At 38.1% G+C, this 23,558-nt stretch overlaps 1 protein-coding gene across 1 annotated transcript; it reads left to right on the top strand.

Moving 5' to 3' along the window:
- The first annotated feature begins 18,595 nt into the window (after nt 1-18,595).
- On the top strand, nt 18,596-21,836 carry LOC143892172 (chalcone synthase 1). Its single transcript, XM_077396619.1, has 3 exons — nt 18,596-18,841; nt 19,973-20,485; nt 21,105-21,836. The coding sequence occupies exons 1-3, from the start codon at nt 18,664-18,666 to the stop codon at nt 21,581-21,583; spliced, it is 1,170 nt and encodes a 389-aa protein (XP_077252734.1). The 5' UTR covers nt 18,596-18,663; the 3' UTR covers nt 21,584-21,836.
- The last annotated feature ends 1,722 nt before the right edge of the window (nt 21,837-23,558 follow it).

The raw sequence follows: 23,558 nt of genomic DNA, 5'->3' as shown, positions 1-23,558 counted from the left end.
AATGGCTTCAAACTTGTATTTGAATCTGACAAGTTCATTCTTTCTAAGGGGGGTACTTTTGTTGGGAAGGGATATATGTATGAAGGGATGTTCAAACTTAATATCAATAAAGTGAATGTCTTTGCTTATGTTTTGGATTCTTCTTTATCTTTATGGCATAATCGTTTAGGACATGTAAATACTAGGAAAATGAATGATATGGTTAAGTTAACCTTAATTCCTAAATATGAAAATGACTTAGTAGATAGATGTAAAACATGCATGCAAACCAAGATAATTACTAAGTCATTTCCTAAAGTAGATAGAACTTCTAACTTGTTAGATTTAATTCATAGTGATGTATGTGACATTCATAGTGTTCCCACAAAGGGAGGTAAAAAGTACTTTGTTACATTTATTGATGATTATTCTAAGTACTGTTATGTTTATCTACTTAGTCATAAAGATGAGGTTTTAGAAAAATTTAAGATTTATAAAACTGAAGTAGAAAACCAATGTATAACAAGCATTAAATGTCTCAGATCAGATAGAGGTGGTGAATATCACTTTCCTCATTTCTGTGAATCAGTAGGCATAGTCCATGAAACTTCTGCCCCTTATACACCACAACAAAATGGTGTAGCAGAAAGGAAGAATAGGACACTTACTGAAATGATTAATGCTATGCTTGTTAATTCTGGTTTAAATAAAAGTTTTTGGGGTGAAGCCTTACTTACAGCTTGTCACATTTTGAATAGGGTACCAAGTAAGAAATCTGATATAACCCCTTATGAATTGTGGAAGAAAAGGAAACCAAACTTAAGTTACCTTAAAGTTTGGGGTTGTAGATCTATAGTTAAAGTCCCTAAACCTAAGTTAAGGAAATTAGGTGAAAAGGGTATTGAGTGTATCTTTTTGGGATATGCTAGTCACAGTAAGGCCTATAGGTTCTTAGTTATAGAACCCAATGATTTTATAGATGTCAATACCATAATTGAATCTAGAGATGCCTTTTTCTATGAAAATAGGTTCACTTCAATTCCTAAAGAAATTGAACCTACAACTTCTGTAGATCATCATTTAGAATCACAAACAGAAGTTGGTGAACCTAGTGTACAACCTAGTAAAATAAGAAGAAGCTCAAGAGATAGAAGGGATAGGAGTTTTGGCCCTGACTTTGTAACCTACCTGGTAGAAGGGACAAGGGAAAAACTCCAAGGTTCTATCTTGTTAAACTTAAGCATAGAAAGTGACCCTCAAACCTATGGAGAAGCCATAAAGTCACAAGATGTTGCTTTTTGGAAAGAAGCAATTAATGACGAAATGGATTCTATCATGGGTAATAAAACTTGGATTTTGGTTGATCTACCACCTGGGTCTAAACCTATAGGATGTAAATGGATCTTCTAGAAGAAGATCAATGTAGATGGGACCATAGAAAAGTTTAAGGCAAGGTTAGTTGCCAAAGGGTTTACTCAAAAAACCGGTATTGATTTCTTTGACACATATGCACCTGTTGCTAGGATTTCTACCATTAGAGTGTTGATTGCCCTTGCTTCCATATACAAACTTCACATTCACCAGATGGATGTTAAAACCGCATTCTTAAATGGTGAACTTGATGAAGAAGTGTATATGGAACAACCTGAGGGATTTATTCTGCTAGGCCAAGAGCATAAAGTATGTAAGCTTATCAAATCTTTGTATGGGCTTAAGCAAGCCCCTAAACAATGGCATGAAAGATTTGATAAAGTCTTAGTGTCAAATGGTTATAAGATACATGAGTCAGATAAATGTATATACAGTAAATTTAAGGGTGGCAAAGGTGTTGTTATTTGTTTATATGTTGATGACATGTTAATTTTTAGTACCGATATTGAAAGCATTCAAAGTAATAAATCATATCTTTCTCAAAACTTTGATATGAAAGATATGGGTGAAGCTGATGTGATTTTGGGTATTAGAATCATAAGACAGAATAATGGTCTTATTCTAACACAATCACATTATATTGAGAAAGTTCTCAAAAAGTTTAACCATTTTGAATGTTCACCCATTTCAACACCTTTTGACCCAAATATAAAGTTGTATCTTAATACTGGTAGGACTATCTCTCAACTAGGGTATGCTAGTGTAATTGGTAGTCTTATGTATGCTATGACTTGTACTAGGCCAGACATAGCATATGCTGTAGGTAAACTTAGTAGGTTTACCAGTAATCCTAGTTTTTCTCATTGGAATGCAGTCTATAGAGTTTTAAAATATTTAAAGAAAACTATAGACTATGGTTTATGTTATAGTGGGTATCCAACTGTAATAGAAGGATACTCTGATGCTAGTTGGATAACTGAGCGTATAGACCATTTATCAACCAGTGGGTGGATTTTCACCCTTGGTGGGGGAGCAGTCTCCTGGGCCTCTAAGAAACAGACATGCATAACAACTTCAACTATGGAAGCAGAGTTTATAGCTCTGGCAGCATGCTGTAAAGAGGCGGAATGGCTTCGGAATTTGTTATTGGAAATTCCGTTATGGTCTAAACCAATGCCATCGATTTATGTCCATTGTGATAGTCAGGCCACACTATCAAGGGCATATAATCATGTTTATAATGGTAAGTCCAGACATATAGGACTTAGACATAGTGCTATAAGAGAGTTACTTACTAATGGAGTAGTAACTATTGATTTTGTGAGATCGAGCCAAAACTTGGCCGATCCATTCACTAAAGCTCTTGCAAGAGATCTGGTGTGTAAAACATCATTAGGGATGGGGTTAAAGCCATTAACCAATAGTCACCAATGATGGAACATCAACTCAACACTTGAATAAACATCAAGTCTTGAGTTCAATGAGTCCAAGTACATCATATGGAGTGACTGCAAGCACTATAATCTGTATTATTTGCCATCCCAAGGTAAAGTGCTTGGTACCTGTAATGTTTAAAAGGAGAAGGCTGAGTATTTAAACTCTTAATAGGCTTATAACATAGTGTTGGAGTGTTTTAGTTACAGGGGCACTCTTGATAAGCCTACCTATGTGAGTGTGGAAGTGGTGCCGCTTCCTATGAGACCTGGCTAGTCTCTAGAGCGCTCATGAAACCAAGATATAGACACAAGGCCAGTACATGTGTCGGTTTTAGAAATTGCCCAAAGAGGTGAAATCTTGTGTGTGAGACGTATCCGGTTAACCAAATAGAATAGCTAGTTCAAAGATACGTCTACTATGCAATTCTGGTTAACTTTGATATGTCCTCACTAAGTGAAGGTTCAAATCGAGAGATACCTTCATCTATGCATAAGATTTCCAAGCCTGATGAGAAAATTTTCTTTGATTTTGAAAATGGTGGGGGATTGTTAATGATTTTGCATTTTCAAAATCATGTATATTACATGTTTTAGTGTTTTGGAAAATGTTTTATCAAAAGCGTTTGGGAAAAAGAAAAAGTTTTCTTGGAAATATTTGCTTTTACAAAAGGATGTAGAAGTGTAGTTGAAAAAGATAGTTCCACATCGGATGAGAGAAAAGAAAGAGAAGGGCTTATAAAGCACTACCTTTTCTAACTCTTGTTGATTGCACATTGGGTTGAACCCATGGTTGGACCCGCGGGACGGTGCAACGCACCGTTCGCACACGCGCACGCGCACGCGGGCGCGCGGCGTGGGCAATGGGCTATAGGGCGCATAGTGGCGCTTTATTGGCGCTTTTTTAGGCGCACTTTGCACTTCGCACGTACGCAACGTCGCGATGAGCGATTGGAGCCTTTAATTTTTCCAGATTTGATCTGCACCGTTGGATCAAGATGAAGGTGGACCGGTCGGATGGGTGGGTCAAATGGTTCGCAGGGCCATCAAGCCGAATGGTTCAGTTGGGTTGGGCTTCGGTTCGGGCCTAACGGTGGGCCCGTTTCGGTTCGGGCCTAACGGTCGGCCCAACGGGCCCATGACTCCAACGGTCAAAGGGTGTGATCAAATGGGTTGTGTCCCTTTCCCCAACGGTCATGTGCCAAGGGGGTGCGATCCACACCATAGATGATTGATCTAACGATGACTGGGTTGGAAAGAGGATTTTACTCAAGCCAACAGTCACATCTAGGATCGATCAGGACCGTTCAATATCAATGGGTGCGATCTAACGGTCAGATTTCAAACATTCTGGAAAGGTGCCCTGTAGAGGTGTTTTTCACACTGAAAAGACACCAGATGGTCTATAAAAATGTGCAAACTTCAGTCATTTAAAACAGAAATCGAATTGGCAATTCTGACTGACTTTACACTCTCTTCTACACTCCTACTAAAATCCCCAAGTATTTCTACATACTGTTTTTTCTTTTGTTTACTGTTCTAGATACTGTTTTTCTGCAGAAACAGAATCTAGAGATTTCTCTAAGGCTTGAAATTTCGGAAGGGCATTTCGGGTTTGATTCCGCTAGTGCTACGCGTCATCAAACATTAGTAGGGCTTCCCTACTAGGCTTCATTGTATCTTGGAGGCAATTCGCGGATCCCCTTTGCACACTACTAGTGGGGGCGAATCTTGTCTTAAGGAAAGTGATATCACGCCTTGAAGCAACAAGTTTCTGTTTTCTATCATCAACAGTACCCTCAACAAATTTTCCAACAGAGATATGGTATCAAACAAGGGAAAAATAGATTCTACCAGAAATGTGTGCCAAGGATCCCTTCAATCAATACTTACATTTACTTTGGTTAGTGCTATTTGAGAAACCACAATTGTAGAAAAAACCCCTCCCTCGCAGCAAAGAGAATATTTAATACTTTTATCTCTTGTGTTCTATGTGGACAATCATTTTCAATAGTCACAAGTCCAATGTAAACTTCAAGACAAATCAAACTGCCCAACTTCTTAAGAGTATCAATATATACATACAATCCAATCAACCCCACAACTCGGATCCAAATTTTCCAGAATCATTTCATTCTAACAACTTCAACCTCATGAGGATACATAAGAAAAAGCTCAGAATGTAGGCTTGCTTTCCCTTCCAGTTTACCAGGTAAGACTTGTTTTGATACATATATATCATGTAACAGTTGCTTCCGTATCAAAGGTTTTGTATCAAAGATAGATCGGTGATCATCTTATTGAAGCAGATCCAATCTCTAGATTGAACGGCTCAGACGCAAAGAACTCATTAAGCTCTTGGCTTTCACTTAAAGACAATTTTGTGTTTCCCATAAAAGGTAATTGGATTGTGTCAACTTCAAGGATACGAGGTTAGCCGACCCCAACTAGTTCGGTACAAAGGCTTAGTTGAGTTGAGTTGAGTTGAGTAGATATGACCTCTTTCAAAAACTAAAATCTTTTTGGATAAATCATAATCCTTGATGACAAATAAGAATATATTTTATAGATAACAGATAGTATTTATACCTAAAAATCCCTTATTCTTAAGAGATGGTACTATATATAATTTCACGGGAAAGAAATCCGGAAACTATTGAAAAGATTATGGGTGAATGTGTAAAGAACACCCACTTGGCATAGCAATGTGTTAGTGTTACAAATGCCAGTTTATAGCGAATGGCAGGATTCTTTAAAATCGAATTTACAAGCACACCTAATATATGTATGTTATTAGTTAAGAGACGTCTTTAGAAAAATGGTCTCAGGTCTGCATCTCAAACAAAGAATAGACAGCACATCAATTTGCAATTAGCAACAGTGTAAAAAGGTAGATTGAGATATAATGTGTTAACCTGTAGTCACGTTATGTACAACAAAATAGTCCAACCATAATGAATCGTATAAGTCCCTCTTGATTGCTTAATTGGAAAGATAGACGTAAACCCATTAAAAAAGGTAGATTGAGATATAATGTGTTAACCTGTAGTCACGTTATGAAACCAACAAAAAAAATCTTCTATATATGTGGGATCTTAATTTTTTATGAGATTCACTACACTTGACAGGTGCACCGCTTAAGATGGTTTGGACATATCCAACGTAAGCCTTCCGGTGAGAAGAGGCGACTCGTGCCAAATTGATGGAGAAAAAAGAGGTAGGGGCAGACCGAAAACAACTTGGGTAGAAACAGTGAGGAAAGACTTGATAGCTAGGAAAATAACGGAGAACGTGACCTTGGATAGGATAGAATGGAAGAAAATGATCAGCTTAGAAGAACCCAACTAGAGCCAGGATCAGAGCCGGGTAAATTGCTTCTTCATGAAAGTTTTCTAAAGGATTCATTTAGCCGACCCCAACTGGTTTGGGACAAAAGGTTTGTTGAGTTGAGTTGAGTTGAGTCACTACACTTAACAGGTCAATGGTAGAGTGAGATTGTTTATGTATCCTGATCCTACTACAAATCTAACTCTTAAATGACATAATCAAGCATGTGTTGTGTTCTAAACTTATAAATATAAGGGGGCGAATGCGTAATGCAGGGGGTGAAAATATCATCTCCCAATAGAAAGGAGTTTAGAATTTTTGCGTCATTTAAGACGTTATAGGAGAAACGTTCCTTGGATATATGAAGAGATTTCGAAAGAAGAGCCATGTAAGGTTTGGGAATAGGCAGGAGTTTAGAATTTTTGCGTCATTTATAAACGTTCCTTGGATATTTGAAGAGATTTGGAAAGCGGGTCAAATAACACAATGCTAAAAAACAGCATTGCGACAATGAAATTCATAGTTTTAATACAGGGTCAGAGCATGCTCAAATCCACATTTTAAGAATTTTCATCCGCCAGATTTAGAAGTTCTATAATCTAATCATTCATATGTAAACACTTCTGACCTTTGCAAATCTGAGTGTGCAAAGTGGGTGTAATGCAAATTCTACTCCCATTTTTTAAGTGGAAAAGTGGGTGTAAAATATGTTTTATACCAATTTATGCCGAAAGAAAAAGCAATAAGTGACTCTCAACTGAACTTTTGAAGCTGAAAGAAAAACCAAAACAGTAATCATTTCCCTGTAGATAAATTCAGAATTTACACTAAACAAAATCATAGCCTTATATGATAAAACATGTGGAAAAAAGTGTTTAGAATCTAAGACAATACGTTCTATATCCGAAAAAGATTTCATTGAAAAATCACTAAAAGCAAAACTGATTTATGTAGTCAAATTTGAACGTAATTTTCAGTCCAATAATCAATGTTGAAAATACAATTGGTTCTCAAAATAAAAAAGAAACATGGCCTTAATTTTGAACTTTTGTAATCAGCTTTGGACTCAAAATCAATTCTCAAAATCCAAAACAATCAGGGCCAATGCAATAGTCAATGTGTATGATTGGTTAATCTAAGACTGCAAACATGCAATAGCAAAACTCAGAATTGTACAAAATTCAAAAACATAAACACGAACAGAGGTGATGACAAACAAACATGACATTTGAAATTGAGACGAAGTAGAGGGCACAATGGGCAGATACATGTAGCACGATTATAAAACGCAGTACAAAATAACACAAATTGAACAAAACAAACAACAACCAAAGAGCAAATTAGTGAAAATCTAGGACATTGCACCATCAGCGGAGAGAGGTGTTTCGATGACCATCTGAAAAGGAGCCGGGGATTGCCAGAAACATTCTCAAATCCAGAATCAGCATAAAATCAACACATATTGGACATGATATGAAGTATTTTGAAAAGGATTCTCAGCTTCACCTATTAACCCACCTTTGGCTTATTGTGAATGCTACAAAATGAAACAACTTAAATCCATAATGTTGAAACCGAGAGTCTGGACGATGATCTCCTGGGTATGTGAAAAATATTATAAAGGAGCCAAAAAAAATTAAAACTGTGCATGTCTTCAAAAACTAACTCAGACATAGCATTTTATAGATATGACTAACCATAATTCATGACATAGATGGGGAGGTAAACTGTACATATCTCCCAAAAAAAAACAAAGTAATTGTGTAAACAAAGATGGAAAGAACATCATTATAAAATGCTCTCACACAGCCTTTGTCAAGCAATCAGAGAAGAATTGAGACATGCATCACAGGTGGTGTGCCTAGGCCTTCACAATAAGGACCTAGTTGCTCCTTTATCTGCCTAGTTTAAAAATGCAACATAAAAAGTCAGAAACAAAAACAAAGGGAAAATATATTGGGAAGTGATATAAGATGGTGATTTTATCTGTCAAGACGATGATTTTAACCTTGAGATCGAATTAAGATTTCCAATTTGGGTTTTTTGGCATTTATTTCTTTAGATCATGTAATTAAAAGAATTGTGATCCTTCATGGACACTACTTACGAAATTTCAGGATTTAGCATTAGTACGGATGGGCTACATAGTCTTGTTAATTTTAAAAAGAATACTGCATGCATAAAACAATCTTGGCCCTATTAAAATCGAAACCATCCAATTGTTGGGCCCAAATGTAAATAAATGTACCCCGAAAATCATGTCCATTGGATGATCCTAACTATCTAATATGTAGGGATACTACACAAATAGAAATCTCTAATGATCGAAAGGGCAGGATCATCCCATGGAGATGATTTTTGGTGTAGGGCCCTGTTTATATCTTTGAATGGGGTGGGCTCACTCTATTTTTAAAAAATACGTGCAGCTGCATACAGACTACACAAACAAAACAAAACAAAACAAACAAAAAATCATTGCGGCACACTTCATTTGAAGATCCAAACCGCTCCTTTGTTGTGCCCCAACGTAAATAGGCTCTTCCCCAAAAATCATCTCCATAGGATAATCCTAACTCTCCCATCTATAGAGGTTTATACATAGTGTAGTACTCCTATAAATCAAATGGTTAGGATCAACCTATGGAGATGCTTTTATTACCTTGAGGTCTAACAAATGAACCGTTTGGATCTTTGAATAAGATGGGTCCATGATTCTGTTATGAAATAGTGATTCATTGTTAAAGATATAAACCATTGTCATCGGGACTTATGTTTGGGTCGTCCAAGAGAAAGAGAGGGTAATTCGGTAAATAGCGGTGAGAGATAGATGTGGGGTAATTCATAGATTCGGGTGAATGAGATCTTGAAGGGGGCGAATTTATCACTGTTTCTTTATTCAAAGAAGGTTCCTACTTTCTATTTATACTAGGAAAAATGCACGTGCGCTGCACGTGGGACCCAAATATCAGTTCAAATAGTGCAAAATGAAGTGGCAATCTAATATTGGAGTTGATTAAAAGGAACAACTACCTAGGATCTATTCATATAATAGGAAAAACAGTACTTTACCTTTTACCAAAATTTTCATCTGAAACCAAAACGTCCACATTACCAAGACGATCGAAACTTAAATTGAAATTTAAAATCTTGCTCTTAAGCATGGTTTGAAATTTCGACTGAAATCCAAATCCGGTCAACCCGAAATGGTATGAAATTTCTAACGAAATTTCGTTTTGCCTCGAAATTTTGTTCTGAAATTTAACCGAATTTTCAAAATTTCAATCGAAATTTCATTTCCTCCCGAAATCCCGTCCCGAAATTTAAGGAATATCCCAAAAAAATATGGATTTTATCCCTTATTTAATATTATCTTGAAATTTCGGCCAAAAGCACTGAAATTTTGACCGAGTTAAAGTATCTTTTAAATTGATTTTTGTGGATTTCGCGGATTTCGCCTGAAATCCGACTAAATCAATGAACGACTATTTTTCTCGTATAGAATTTTGACCGAAATTTCGGGATAATATTAAATAATTATTAATATTATTTAATATGATCCTAGCCCTCCAATCGATATAGGCTTATCATAGCCCTCCAATCAATAGAGGTTTCCATAATTATTGTTCTTCTTCAGTAATTATTAATACTATTTAATATTATCCTAGCCCTCCAATCGATAGAGGTTTTCATAATTGTTGTTTCTCTTGAAGTGCCTGGAATCCGTCAATATTTTGCAAGTGTCCTGCATGAGTAATATAAAGTAGTTGTTTCGTCATTGTCATATGTCTTCACCTCTTCTTGGTATGAAAGAGAATAGGCATAAGCTGGGATATAGATGGGATTTTTGGCAAAGGGTGAAAGAACTTAACCCACGATTCCGCCTTTATATATATATATATATATATATATATATATATATATATATATATATATATATATATATATATATATATATATACACATATGAGAATAGAGTTCCTAAGGTGTCACCTCATATAGCTTATATGAGGTGGCGCTCACAAAACATAAGAGGCCCACATTTTTGGGGTGATCCAAACCACTCATTTGAAAGGCCCTTAGATGGATATGGTGCCTACAAAAAATCAGGTCCATAGGATCATCCTAACCCTTCCATTTATGGAGGTTAAAAATACGCAAATTTATGGAGGTTTATACCCATCCATTTCAACCTCCACAAATGGAAGGGTTAGGATGATCCTATGAAGTTCATTTTTTGGACACACCCTATCTATGTGAGGGCCTATCAAATGAATGCTTTGGATCATCCAAACAAAGTAGGCCCCTTATGTTTTTAAGCGCCACCTCATATAAGCTATATGAGGTGACACCTTAGGAACTCTATTCTCTCTCTCTCTCTCTCTCTCTCTCTCTCTATATATATATATATATATATATATATATATATATATAGTAGTTAGATTAGATTATTACTATCCCAGTATCCCATATATACCTCCAATTCGTTTCTGCTAAAAACTTTCTAATACTATCCCGTATATTCCTTCAATAGATTTCCTAATCTAAAGAAGATTTAGTGCCTTCTTAAATTCCTATCACATCACACGTTTCCTAACTTAGTTACTCCTTCTCAAGATTTCTTCTCCTCTTATAACACTGAAACAATGTATTCCCTTCATGAGCACATCACAAGTCTTTAACCAAGCAACGATTCCTAAGCACAAATTTCATTCTACAGAGCATCTCGTATTTCTTTCCTTATTCTTCATAATGGAAAACATGAATCTGATTACAAGGCCATCTTTAATCCCACACAACCATTCTTCTGAAGGCCCAAAAGTATTCATCGAAATTCACTCATACACAGTGGACTATGATAACGACTAGGAGATTGGATCGCAGGATGAAGATTTTGAATTCGACCTCTTGGATTTTATTCAAACTCAGACATGTAAGAGGTTGGTCAGTGATATGCTTTCCCGTTTCAACTTTTCGCCACAAGAACACGAATACCTGCAGGAAGAGATGGTTCCTTTGTGCATCCAACATGGTGAAGAAGCGTATAAAATGCGGCCCATGAATCTGGAACTTTTGTTTGATGTGGAGGAGCTTTATACAGTTGAGTACCAGGAAGGAGAAGAACCCGGCTGGGATTTGATGGAATCCGGTCACCGGAGTGGGTTCGGAGGGGTCCCGGCATCGGGATTATCAATTGAGGAGTTAGAGACAAGGATTTGGGACGGGATGGATTTGGGCGAGAGTTGTGTGGTTTGTATGGACGAGTTTTCGGTAAGGATGGAGGTGAAGAGTTTGCCATGTTCGCATATATTTCACGAGGCGTGCATTACTGAGTGGTTGGGGAAGAGCAATATGTGTCCGATGTGTAGATTTCAGATGCCCACTTCGTCTCATTACTGGCATTGAATATCTCTTGATTACTGATTTATTATTCTTTGGCCCGTTTGGATACCTCATGCATTTGTATTTTGATTTGGATTTGAGTTTTGGATACAAACTACATCAATCATCTTCATATATGATCATGTTTTAAGAGAGAGAGAGAGAGAGGGGGGGGGGGGGGAGGGATGTCTTGCTGCTACCAGCGACCACGAAGGAAGTTGCCATAAATATTGATTTCCAATTAATGAAGTTGCCACAAATATTGATTTCCAAATAATGTCTCGCGATTTGGAAATCTAAAGTATATGAACCAGTTCAAAATATGAACTAGATCCAAATCTTAATCCTGTGGGTATCCAAACGTGGCCTTATTGTATTTGAGAATTATTTTCTGTCTTATCTTCTTATTGAAGATTATTTACAGTGAGGGGTGTATATAGCAAAACAGGTGAAACTTTCACATTTAAACTTGGGAAATGATATTCCCCCCCACCCCTCTGATGGATAAAATACCCACCCCTAAACGTTATTCGTTAGATTTTAAAGGCAAAAAAAAAAAACGTTAAAGGGAGTGAATTTATCCTCGGAAGAAATCACCTATAAAGATGATGATTTTAATCTTGAGCTCAATGAAGATTTCTAATTTGGGGAGGCGGGTTTATTTCTTTTGATCATGTAATTGCAAACTATCAATTGAACGGCTAGGATTACTTGAAATTGAAGATGATTTGGGCGTAATGGATGCAAACACATTATTATAAGGCCCAGTTTATTTTGGATTTTTAGTACTGATTGTGAGTCCAGAACTTATAATTGGCCTTAAGAAATAAAGGTAATTTGGAGTCCAATAATCAAATGTAGATTCACTATTGGTTCTCAAAATCCAAAACAAACAGGGCCTAAGCATTCAGGCCATCCGGCCCCACTTGGACCACCACCAATGAAGATTAAGGCCCTGCTACAACTTAGTAGTTTCCACCATTGATCTAAACTGTCCATTTTATGGGCTTGATTTAGATCTCTTGGGGGACCAAAAACCATACTCATAAGTCATAACCCAAACCTTCACATCCAAGAATATTGTTTAGCACGGAGACCAAAAACCATGCATCGCACGGTTGTCTTACTAGTAAGTAAAAAAGGCATGAGATTTACATGTTAATAGGGTCTCTTACAAGGGTCATAATGCCGTATCTTAAAATAGTCCGATGGGTGTAAATTTTGATACATAGCAATCTCTAATAGATAAGGTTTGGATCATTGTCCAACTTTTACATCTACTGCCTCAAAGTACATCCATTTAATAAAACAGAGGGAAGTGTTCTTCACTTCCATTTCATTTTGTACAGTGAGATTTATGTATTTATTACCAAACGGTAGCAACATAAGCAGATATATTCCTTACTACTCTACTAGGTAGGGTCCATCGCAAAAGGCATTTCACGGATGGCCTGTTGCACATGAGAGCAGCCACACAGGCTCACTTTTCAACAGATTTTGTCTTCATTCATGAGGTGGTTGCTCTTACATGCAACAGCCATCCGCGAAATGCATTTAGAGATTTTTGGTTTGAAATTTTTTGTTATTTTCTACAATCTTTGAAATCAGTCATTATCCTACTCTAAAAAAATAAAAACCTGACCTGAACTGATAAACTTTCTCTGGTGGGTTTATGAATCTAAGGTTTTCCCATAAAAAAAAAAATCAGACCTAACCCGACCCGGGATAATTTCTCGGGTAGAATAGGGTTTTGGAAAACCCAACCATCCCACTGGCCGTCTAAAAAGTACATAAAAGGTGTGCGTCTTCCTAGCAATTCTCTTATAGGGCATGTTTAAAAATAAAATTCATGAAATCTTTGTTTCCCAGCGTGTGGGAGAGGGACAAAGAGCGCGTGAGATAGAGATTTGAGAGGAAGACGGTGAAAAACGGAAGGAGAAAAAAAGAAGGAAAATGCCCCATACTTTATGTAGCCCTCCATATTATTTAAAACATTATAAATGCAATGTTTTCTTTAACTATTAAATATCTTATGAATCTAAATTTTTCATACTTACTAAATATCTTATGCATGTTAATTTCAATGGTGTGAGTCATCCAAGAAATTCTCTTAAAGGGAGGTGTTATCAGCACTACTGTATTTTGATGAGGGCACTCCTTACTTTATTAAAAGTAAGGTACTGCCCGCACCATAGGATGATCCAAACCGTCCATTAAATGGGCCACACCATAGGATGATCCCTAAATAGGGATCAACACTCTAACATTCAGATAGGAGGGTTAGGATCAACCTGTGGAAATGATTTTTGGAGCGCAACCTATTTAGGCTGTGGCCCATCTAATGGACTGTTTGGATCATCCTATGGTGCGGGCAGTACCTTACTTTTAATAAAGTGAGGAGTGCCCTCATCAAAATACAGCAGTGATGATAACATTTCCCTTTTTTAAATTAAATTCTAAAATCTTTGTTTCCCAGCTTTTCCGAGAGTGACAAAGAGCGCGGGAGAAAGAGACTTGAGAGGAAAACGTGAAAAACTACATGGCAAAAAAAAAGGAAAATTTCCAAAAATATATGTAGCCCACTATTAAATATCTTGTGAATCTAAATTTTTCATACTTACTAAATATCTTATGCATGTTAATTTGTCTATAACTATCAATTGCCTTATACATATAAATTACTTTAGAGCTATACATTAAATACCCATTAAAAAGCTTCAGTTCTATTTTTACCTCATAAGAACTTAGGAATTTCGTAATAATAACATGTATTTTTTTTCATGAATAACGTCCGCACATAGCGTATACCGTATTCTTGTAAGTCTTTAACTAAATAGCTTTGCTAGAATTAGTCACTATTTTATGAAAATTTATTGAATTTTTAAAATTTGGAAATAGTCCTTGAATTATTAGTGTACTTTTCAATAATTCATAAACTTCCATGATTTTGATCATTTCCCTATGGGCCCGTTTAGATGCCGAAAAGATTTTGATTTGAATTTCTCACATTTGCAACCCTTTTTGCACTGTAATTTGGATCGGATCAAATTCTTAGATTTCTAATTCATCAGCTGACAGTGAAAAAAATCAGATTTCTTAGTTTGCTGTAGAAATAAGAAATCGAAAATCCACAGTTCTGGGAGTTTCCTTCACCCTCTTAGCTCCTCAACCTCTTCCCTCCACTAGGAAGTACCCTCTTCCCTCTCTGTCTCCCTCCAAATGAGCTGTCGGGTCTATTCATTTTGCATTCAAAACTCAATTCCAAATCCAAATACAAAATGGGAGGTATCCAAACGGGTCTTATTTCTTTTTTCAGAGATGATAAATTCTCCATTTATTTTAAGAATGAGACCATTTTGTGCAAAAAGGTTTAATAATCATAAAACCACAGTAAAGGTGGGTTAAAAAGGGGTAGAACTGTTATTATTATTATTATTGATATCTTTTTTTTATTAATTTCTATTTAAATTTCTCAGCAAAGTTCACGTATATAATACTCACTTTTTTGTGGACTCGAAAACAAAATTTTCATTAATCACGAATACTTTTCTTGTTCTTTTACCTAATCACAAAATTTTCCTTAATGACAATTTTTTTCCTAGAAATTTTACACTATATAATGTGGATCGCTTGGGATATATAAGAAAGACCTCTTTGGATACCACCAAATCAGACCTTATTTGCAAATAAAACTATTTTAAGCTATCACTAATCAGGGGTTGAGCCTATAGCTCTTTGGTAAAAGGATTTATTCCTCAACAAAGAGGCCGGGGATTCGATCCCAGCTTACCGGCCTATTCCAAGAAAAAAAGCTACTAAGTTAATCTTAAGTATAAACAGGACATTAAGGCCACTTTGGAAGCCTTATCTAAGATAGATATAAAACTATTTCTAACCATTATTTTCATATACTATACACGAATTAGACTATGTATGCGTACTCAAAATCAATTCTCAAAATCCAAAACGAATAGGGTCTTATTAGTATCCAAAGAGGGTGTCCTAGACAATTGATGCACAGCGTAGAAAAAAAAAAGGGTGGGCCCCATCCACTTTATTATTAGACCTGGCATAAAGTGACCCGAACCCGCGGGTCGACCCGGCCCGCTCGTAATTTCCGGGTCCGGGTCCAGGTCCGGGTCCAATAGAAGTGACCCGTTTAATTTTGACCCGCGGGTCCAACCAGCCCGTCAAAACTGGACCACGCCAAGTGGACCCACGGGTGCCCGTAAAAAGCTGATTTTTTTTTTTTAAATTGTTTTAAGTCACAAACTATTGACATTTCTCTTTCTGAGTTTTTATATGATGCCGACCGTCAAAACATAAAGGTCCGAAGAGACAAAACATGCTGCCTTGATTTTTGAACCAAGGAAAAGTAAAAAAAGGAAGCTTTCTCTTGGATAAAAAATCAAGGGAGAGATGGTTCTCTCTCTCCACCTTTTATGTTTTGACGGTCGGGCACCATATAAGTTCTCTCTCTCTCTCTCTCTCTCACGAAAGAAAATACTTAAACATGTGGTCGAAAAAGACTGTCTGTCCTCTTTCTCTCTTCGACTAGAGACAAAACAATAGGTGGAAGAGAAACAAGAGTTGGAAATATAAATTTTTGAAACAAGAGATGGAAATATAATTTATTGAAACCGCTTAGACCCAAAACCGTTCATGGAATTGCAAAAAAACTTTGAATACAAAAAATTCTTAAAAAAAACGGGTGACCCACAGGTTGACCCGGCCCATGCAGGCCGGGTGCGGGTCTAAGCTTAGTGACCCATAAAATTTTCCGAGTCATTTTTACCCGGCCCGTTTGACCCGGAACCGTACGGGTCAAGCCCGGCCAGCCCGTTTGCCAGGTCTATTTATTATTGCGTGTGCTATAAATGGATCCCAACATTTTTCCATCAACACAACCTAACTTTGTAGGTACTCTCGTGGAGTACCAAACATGACCCTATTTTAACCATAGTTACAAAGTTTAGATTTAGTCAAAAAAAAAAATGGCCGACGTAAATGTTCTGAAGAAAAAAGAGTTCGGAATTATTTATTTTTAAAAAAAAAACTACTTGTTATGTTCTATTTGTTATAGATTTTATATGATGTGTGCACTTTAATTCCAGTATTTTTCAGAAAATACATTGGGCCCACTTCATAGGATGATCTAAACCATTCATTTGAAGGGCCACGACGTAAATAGGCCGTCCCCCATAGATCATATACATAGGATGAAATCCTAACCCTCCAAACATCAAATGCATATATCGAAACCCGATTTATGACCCTGCCAACCAAGTACTCCTGTAATCCTGTTGGCAGCATTGTGAGATGCATGTGTTTCCGAAATTTGGATGTGATTTAATCTTCATTTCTAATATCTCTGTTTTTGGGCGCTGATATTTCTCCCCTGACAGCGGCTAACGTTAAACTTTAGGATATGTCACTTTCCCACCATTTAACCGGTCTCTCTCTCTCCACACACACAACAGGAATAGTTGGTGGGCCCAACAGAAACAGTCGGTGGAAGGGTGGGCCCATCTTTAAACAACGTAGGCCCCGCCCATACCACCGTAGGATAATCCAAACCATCCATTTGATGGGCCATTAACGTAAATAGGTTGCGTCCCAAAATATCATTTCCATAGGCTGATCCTAGCCCTCCGATCTAAATAGAAACTACATCTTATGCAACCTCTATAGATTGTAGGGTTGTGATCATCCTATGGAAATGATTTTTGGGGCACAACCTATTTACATTGTGGCCCATCAAATGAATGGTTTGGATCATTCTATGGAGTTCGTCATAAAGTAACATTAAGTTCTGTCCACAACATAGGACGATCCAAGCCGTCCATGGTTTGGATAATCCTATGGAGTTGGTCGTACAGTAACATTAAGGCCCAATCATAGGCCCTACCAATTTTTTTTCAAATTGAAGCGTACCGTCCACAACATAGGATGATCCAAGCCGTCCATGGTTTGGATCCTCCTATGGTGTGGTTCGTACAATAACATTAAGGCCCAATTTAGGCCCCACCCATATTTTTGAAAATGAAGTGTACCGTTGAGACCATAGGATGATCCGACCCATCCATTTGATGGGCCATAACGTAAATGGGTTGTGCCCCCAAAAGGGTTGGCCCATCAAATGAATCGTTTGGATCATCCTGTGGTCGTACAGTAACATTAAGGCCTGTCCACAACATAGGATGTTCCAAGCCGTCCATGGTTTGGAAAATCCTATGGAGTTGGTCGTACACTAACATTAAGGCCCAATTGTAGGCCCCACCGATATTCAAATTGAAGCATACCGTCCACAACATAGGATGATCCAAGCCGTCCATGGTTTGGATCATCCTATGTTGTGGTTCGTACCAATTTAGGCCTCACCCATCTTTTTGAAAATGAAGTGTACCTTCCAGACCATAGGATGATCCGAGCCGTCCATTTGATGGGCCACAATGTAAATAGGTTGTGCCCCAAGAATCATTTCCGTAGGATGATCACAACCCTACAATCTATAGAGGTTGCATAAGATGTAGTTTCTATTTAGATCGGAGGGCTAGGATCTGCCTATTGAAAAATATTTTGGGACGGAACCTATTTCCGTTTATGGCCCATCAAATGGATTATCCTATGGTGTGGTATGGGCGGGGCCTACGTTGTTCAAAGATGGGCCCACCATTCCACCAATGGTTTCTGTTGGGCCCACCAACTGTTCCTGTTCTTTGCGTGTGGAGAGAAAGAGAGAGAGACCGGTCAAATGGTGGGAATACGTAGCCGTCAAGGGGGAGGGGGGGGGGAGGGGGGGGGGGGGGGGCGGCGGGGGGGAATATCAGCGCCCCTGTTTTTTGATGAGTTATTTCTAATTTCTCACAAACTTACAAATAATACATGAGACATGAAAAATGATATTTCCACCCCTTCATTGACGTGACGTGCTCAATAAGTGTGTGTGTGAGAGAGAGAGAGAGAGAGAGAGAGGTGTAGATGTAGCGAACTCATTAGTCACGTGCGAGCTCCTACAAATAAATGGTTAGAACTTAGAATTCGGGTGGCTAAACACGTGACTTCCAACCACCACATTCTCCTTATAAGAAACCCTGCTTCACTCACTATAACATTCATCCCTCACCACATTCCACCCTTCCCACGTGTGACTTATCAGAAACACACGCCTGAGATGGTGAGCATTGAGGCCATTCGTAAGGCCCAACGGGCCGAAGGCCCGGCAACCGTCATGGCAATCGGGACTTCAACTCCTCCGAATTGTGTGGATCAGAGTACGTACCCGGATTACTACTTTCGGATCACAAACAGTGAGCATAAAACAGAGCTCAAAGAGAAGTTCAAACGCATGTGTAAGTACTTTTATGATTTCTCCTTTGTATTTATTCTGGCCATAATATATTTTGGATGGGCACCCCATATGTGCATGTTAGCATTAAGGACTTGGTTTTGGTAGAGTGCACGTAGGGGGTGTTCTGTGATCTTTCTTGGTTTTGTTTCCAAGTCATGTATTTTTAATGAAAACTTCCTTTGGTATTAAGACATGGGAGTGTGAATTTCACAAGTGGAAAAGTTTCCTACTGATTTGTATTTTGATTTTAGTTTCTTTGCAACAAAAGGGGTAGTTACTTTACTAGATTTTATATGATGTGTGGTGGTATAAATCTGTATTTTTTAACACACATCATAGGTTGATCCAAACCGTCCATTTGATTTGCCGCAAAGTAAATAAGTTGTGCCCAGAAAATGATTTCCAGAGGATGATCCTAACCCTCCGGTCACCAAAACTTCTATAGATCGGAGGGTTAGGATCACCCTGTGGAAATGATTTTCTGGGCACAACAAATGGACGGTTTGGATCAACTTATGATGTGGGCCGTACCGCACTTTTTTTTAAAAATACTGGTTTATACCGCCACACATCATATAAAATATCGTTACTTGTAAATCCATAACCTAAAAAGTATATTTCAATAAGAAATCGAGAATCATGATTTAGCCAAAATGTTATACTTTATTTTTACACCCTTTCACAGCATTTCACTTGTTTTGTTTGTCTTTTTCAAAAGAAAAAAAAATCATTTTCATGGATCTGCTCTCTCTTTCAATGTAAAATGGAAATAAAATAAATTTACACCCATTTATTAGTGGATAATGGGCATAAAATTTGTTTTACGCCCATTTAACGCCATTTCTTTCGCCCTAAAATGGGCCAAAAACAAATCTTATGCCCAAATGAAATAGAAACGGAGGTGGGTGAAAATAAATTCATTTTTTAAAGAAAAGACAAAAAGATGGTGAAATGCTGAAAAAGGGTGTAAAAATACATTGCAAATTAAGGAAGTGGAGGCCCGGCATGTGTGCCGAACCATCTTCCCGCTAGCACACATCTCACAAACCAAAAAAGTAGTGTCATTATCAAAACAAAAGGAAGTGCACATATCATTTCGGAAATTCTAACAAAAGAAACATTGTGGACCCAGGCGAAAAATCGATGATCAAGAAGCGATACATGTATTTGAACGAAGAGATATTGAAGGAAAACCCCAATGTATGTGCTTACATGGCTCCTTCATTGGACGCGAGACAAGACATGGTAGTGGTAGAAGTCCCCAAGCTAGGAAAAGAAGCCGCGACCAAAGCCATCAAAGAGTGGGGCCAGCCCAAATCAAAGATCACCCACCTCGTATTTTGCACTACAAGCGGGGTCGACATGCCCGGAGCCGATTACCAGCTCACTAAGCTTCTAGGGTTGCGCCCCTCTGTTAAACGGCTCATGATGTACCAACAAGGGTGCTTCGCCGGTGGTACCGTTCTCCGGCTCGCCAAAGACCTCGCCGAGAACAATAAGGGGGCCCGTGTTCTTGTCGTTTGTTCCGAAATCACGGCCGTTACTTTCCGTGGGCCCAGCGACACTCATCTCGATAGTCTTGTGGGCCAGGCTCTGTTTGGAGATGGGGCAGCAGCTTTGATAGTGGGGGCGGATCCGGTGCCAGGTGTTGTGAAATTACCAATTACTCCAAAAGCTTAAGCTGTTAGAGTTGGTGTTCGAGGATCAATAGAATGACAGCCGCCCTTATAAAACTGGGTAAAAGAGCACCCCCATTGGTCAATACCATGGTTATGATCGTAATTTTCTGTGGCAATGTACATGGATATTGACCAACAGGGGTGCCCTTTTACCTAGTTTTTTGCTAGGGCGCCTCTTTGTCTAGCGTTCTTCTTTAATCATTTATACTTCAACACTCCCCCTTATATATGACCCCTCTTTTTTGGGGGTTGGCTAGGACCTACCCGATGCAATAGCTCTAATATCATGTGAAACAACCAATTACTCTAAAAGCTTAAAGCCATGTACGTTTCAGATTATGGCAACCGATTGTCAGCCAAAATCCTGGACACAAATTTAAGGGCAGTGATATATCGACTCCCATATATCTTAAATCAACTCCCTATGTGTCTTTCGGGAGTCGATTTATCACCCCCCAAATTTAAATGTAAATTTGAGTCGAATAATAGGTTTTGGGATTACAACCGGTTGTCATAATCTGAAACAAACAGGGCCTTATAAGCTGTTAAAGTTAGTGTTATTTAATCATTTATACTTCAACACAGGTGTCGAGAAACCCTTGTTCGAGGTGATCTCAGCCGCTCAGACTATTCTTCCCGATAGCGACGGTGCGATCGACGGTCATCTTAGGGAAGTGGGCCTCACGTTCCACCTTCTAAAGGATGTGCCAGGACTTATTTCGAAGAATATTGAGAAGAGTTTGGTGGAGGCGTTTGAGCCGTTGGGTATTTCGGATTGGAACTCTTTGTTTTGGGTGGCGCACCCGGGTGGGCCCGCGATTTTGGACCAGGTGGAGTTGAAGCTTGGGTTGAAGGAAGAGAAGTTGAGGGCTACGAGGCATGTTTTGAGTGAGTATGGGAATATGTCTAGTGCTTGTGTGTTGTTTATATTGGATGAGATGAGGAAGAAGTCAAAGGAAGAGGGTTTGGGAACCACGGGGGAAGGGCTCGAGTGGGGTGTTCTGTTTGGGTTCGGACCGGGGCTCACTGTAGAGACTGTGGTGCTGCATAGCGTGGGGGTCTAGAGTCTGAATGAAGAGGAGGGAGTCTCTGTTTGTCTTCTCCTCTTATTTTCTATTTGTTTCTATTTTTGGCTTTTCTTCAAGCATGTGTGGGGTGTGTGAGAAGTAAAACATGTGTAGTTAGACCCTCCAGCCCGTTTGATTGTTTATCAAAGTTGTTCTATGTAGTGTGCTTATTTATAAGTGGTCAGTCACTTGACACTTGCTTTCTCTTTCTTTTATCTTTCTTGAAAAATGGGGAAATGTTTGGTTTTAACGAGGGGATGTTCCACAATGTTTATGAGTAGCTATGTTTGTTTGAAGGTAGTTACCTCGTAGAGCAGTGGTGTAAGTAGTCAACTAGGAGACATGCCTTTAAGTTACCTCGTAGAATAGTAGTAAGTAGGGCGCGGAGCCAAGAATTTGCTCCACCGGGAGCAAGAAATAGTTGTTATATAATAATCAATAAATTAACTTAAAGTAAACAGAAAAAAAAAATTACACAAATTTTAATTCAATTTACTTTCAATTTAAAAATTATTTATATTTATTTTTTCTGCCCACGAAAAATTTGTCACTTCATTGTCTTATAGCCCATAAGACTATAAGAGTATCGGCCCAGCCCCCATCAGAACATCCGGCCTCTTTTTTTTTCTACTTGGGACAGCTGCCTCTAGTGTATTTATGGTACGCTAATGCACTAGAGATGCTGTCCCAAGTAACAAAAAAAAGGGGTGAATGTATCCTTACCCAAACATGCGGTGAAAATAATGGGCCCACCAAATCAAAACATCAATGGCTTGGGTGGAGATAGTGGGATGCATGCACACCATCAAAACATGTGTAAAATGGTGGGCCCCACTCATGCTATGCATAATGTGCAAAAATAAATTACACCATAGAAAAAATTCCAAAACAGAGGACAATAATCAGTTTTAGATTCAAAATCCTAAAACCAACAAGGCTGTTCCACTAAAAAGTTAACTCTTACTTTTGTAATCACTTGTATTACACCTTGTTGGGTATCCATTTAGGACGGTACTAACCATGCCCGATGATATTTTACAAGATCAATGGTCTTGATTTCATATACATGTTCACTCATGTCCCTCTTTAAATATAATATTTAACGTCTCTGCCATATCCTAATTCGTAGGAATTTTTTTCGGCAAAAAATCGAGGGTGTTTGGATGTAAACCTTGTAAAGTGTTAGTAGAGGGCGTCATTGCAAATATGGAGGGAGATATGTAGAGAGAGAGAAATAAGAAGCATCATTTCCAAGAAATCATGTGGTTTTTGCTTGGATTTTGTTGGGAGTTTCCTGCCATGTTATGATACGTCATCAGGCAAGTCGGAGACAATCAGGAGATATCTCTGGTAGTCTCCAGTGATTTCGATTTCATTCATCTAACGGCAACCAAACATTGGTTTTTGATGACATGGCACCCAAAACCGAGGTAAAATCCCTACAAATTAAGTTTAGCTTTTTGTGCAATCAAAACAGAGTCTAATGCCTTGTTGGGCACATGGATTTGTGAATGTGAATCCCCCCAGTAGCTGATTGCCGGCAAGTAACCCAATTGGTCTTCGTGAAGTGGAATTTTCTGTAAAAGGCTTAATTTATTTCAACGAAAAATAGATATTAGTAAAGTAATATGTTAAGATGTCTTTAAGTCGTTGATTTTTGCATGCATCAATCTTTCATCTACATATGGACAAATAATGACACATTTACCATTCTTATACTTAACGGGGCTGATTGCCACGTGCATTGCTGGTGAGTGTCCCGAGTAATCAAAAGGAGCGGATACATCACTTCCCAGAATTTATTGTTAATTGCCGTTATTATTTTCAGCAATTAATTATCGCTCATTCCCCAAACTAAATGTCACTTTAGGCCTGTTTTGTGTGCAAGAGCTGCAAGTGAACGCCCCAAAAGGAAAGAATAGTTTAGTAGAGTACGACCTCATTGTATTATAATAACACCCCACTCTGGCCT

The sequence above is a fragment of the Tasmannia lanceolata genome, unplaced genomic scaffold (genome assembly GCF_043159265.1).
Source record: "Tasmannia lanceolata isolate RefF3 unplaced genomic scaffold, GAP_Taslan_0.1 ptg000015l, whole genome shotgun sequence".
NCBI classification, from domain to species: domain Eukaryota; kingdom Viridiplantae; phylum Streptophyta; class Magnoliopsida; order Canellales; family Winteraceae; genus Tasmannia; species Tasmannia lanceolata.
Note: the sequence above shows the minus strand (reverse complement) of the source record. Positions and strands in the feature narration are given on the sequence as shown.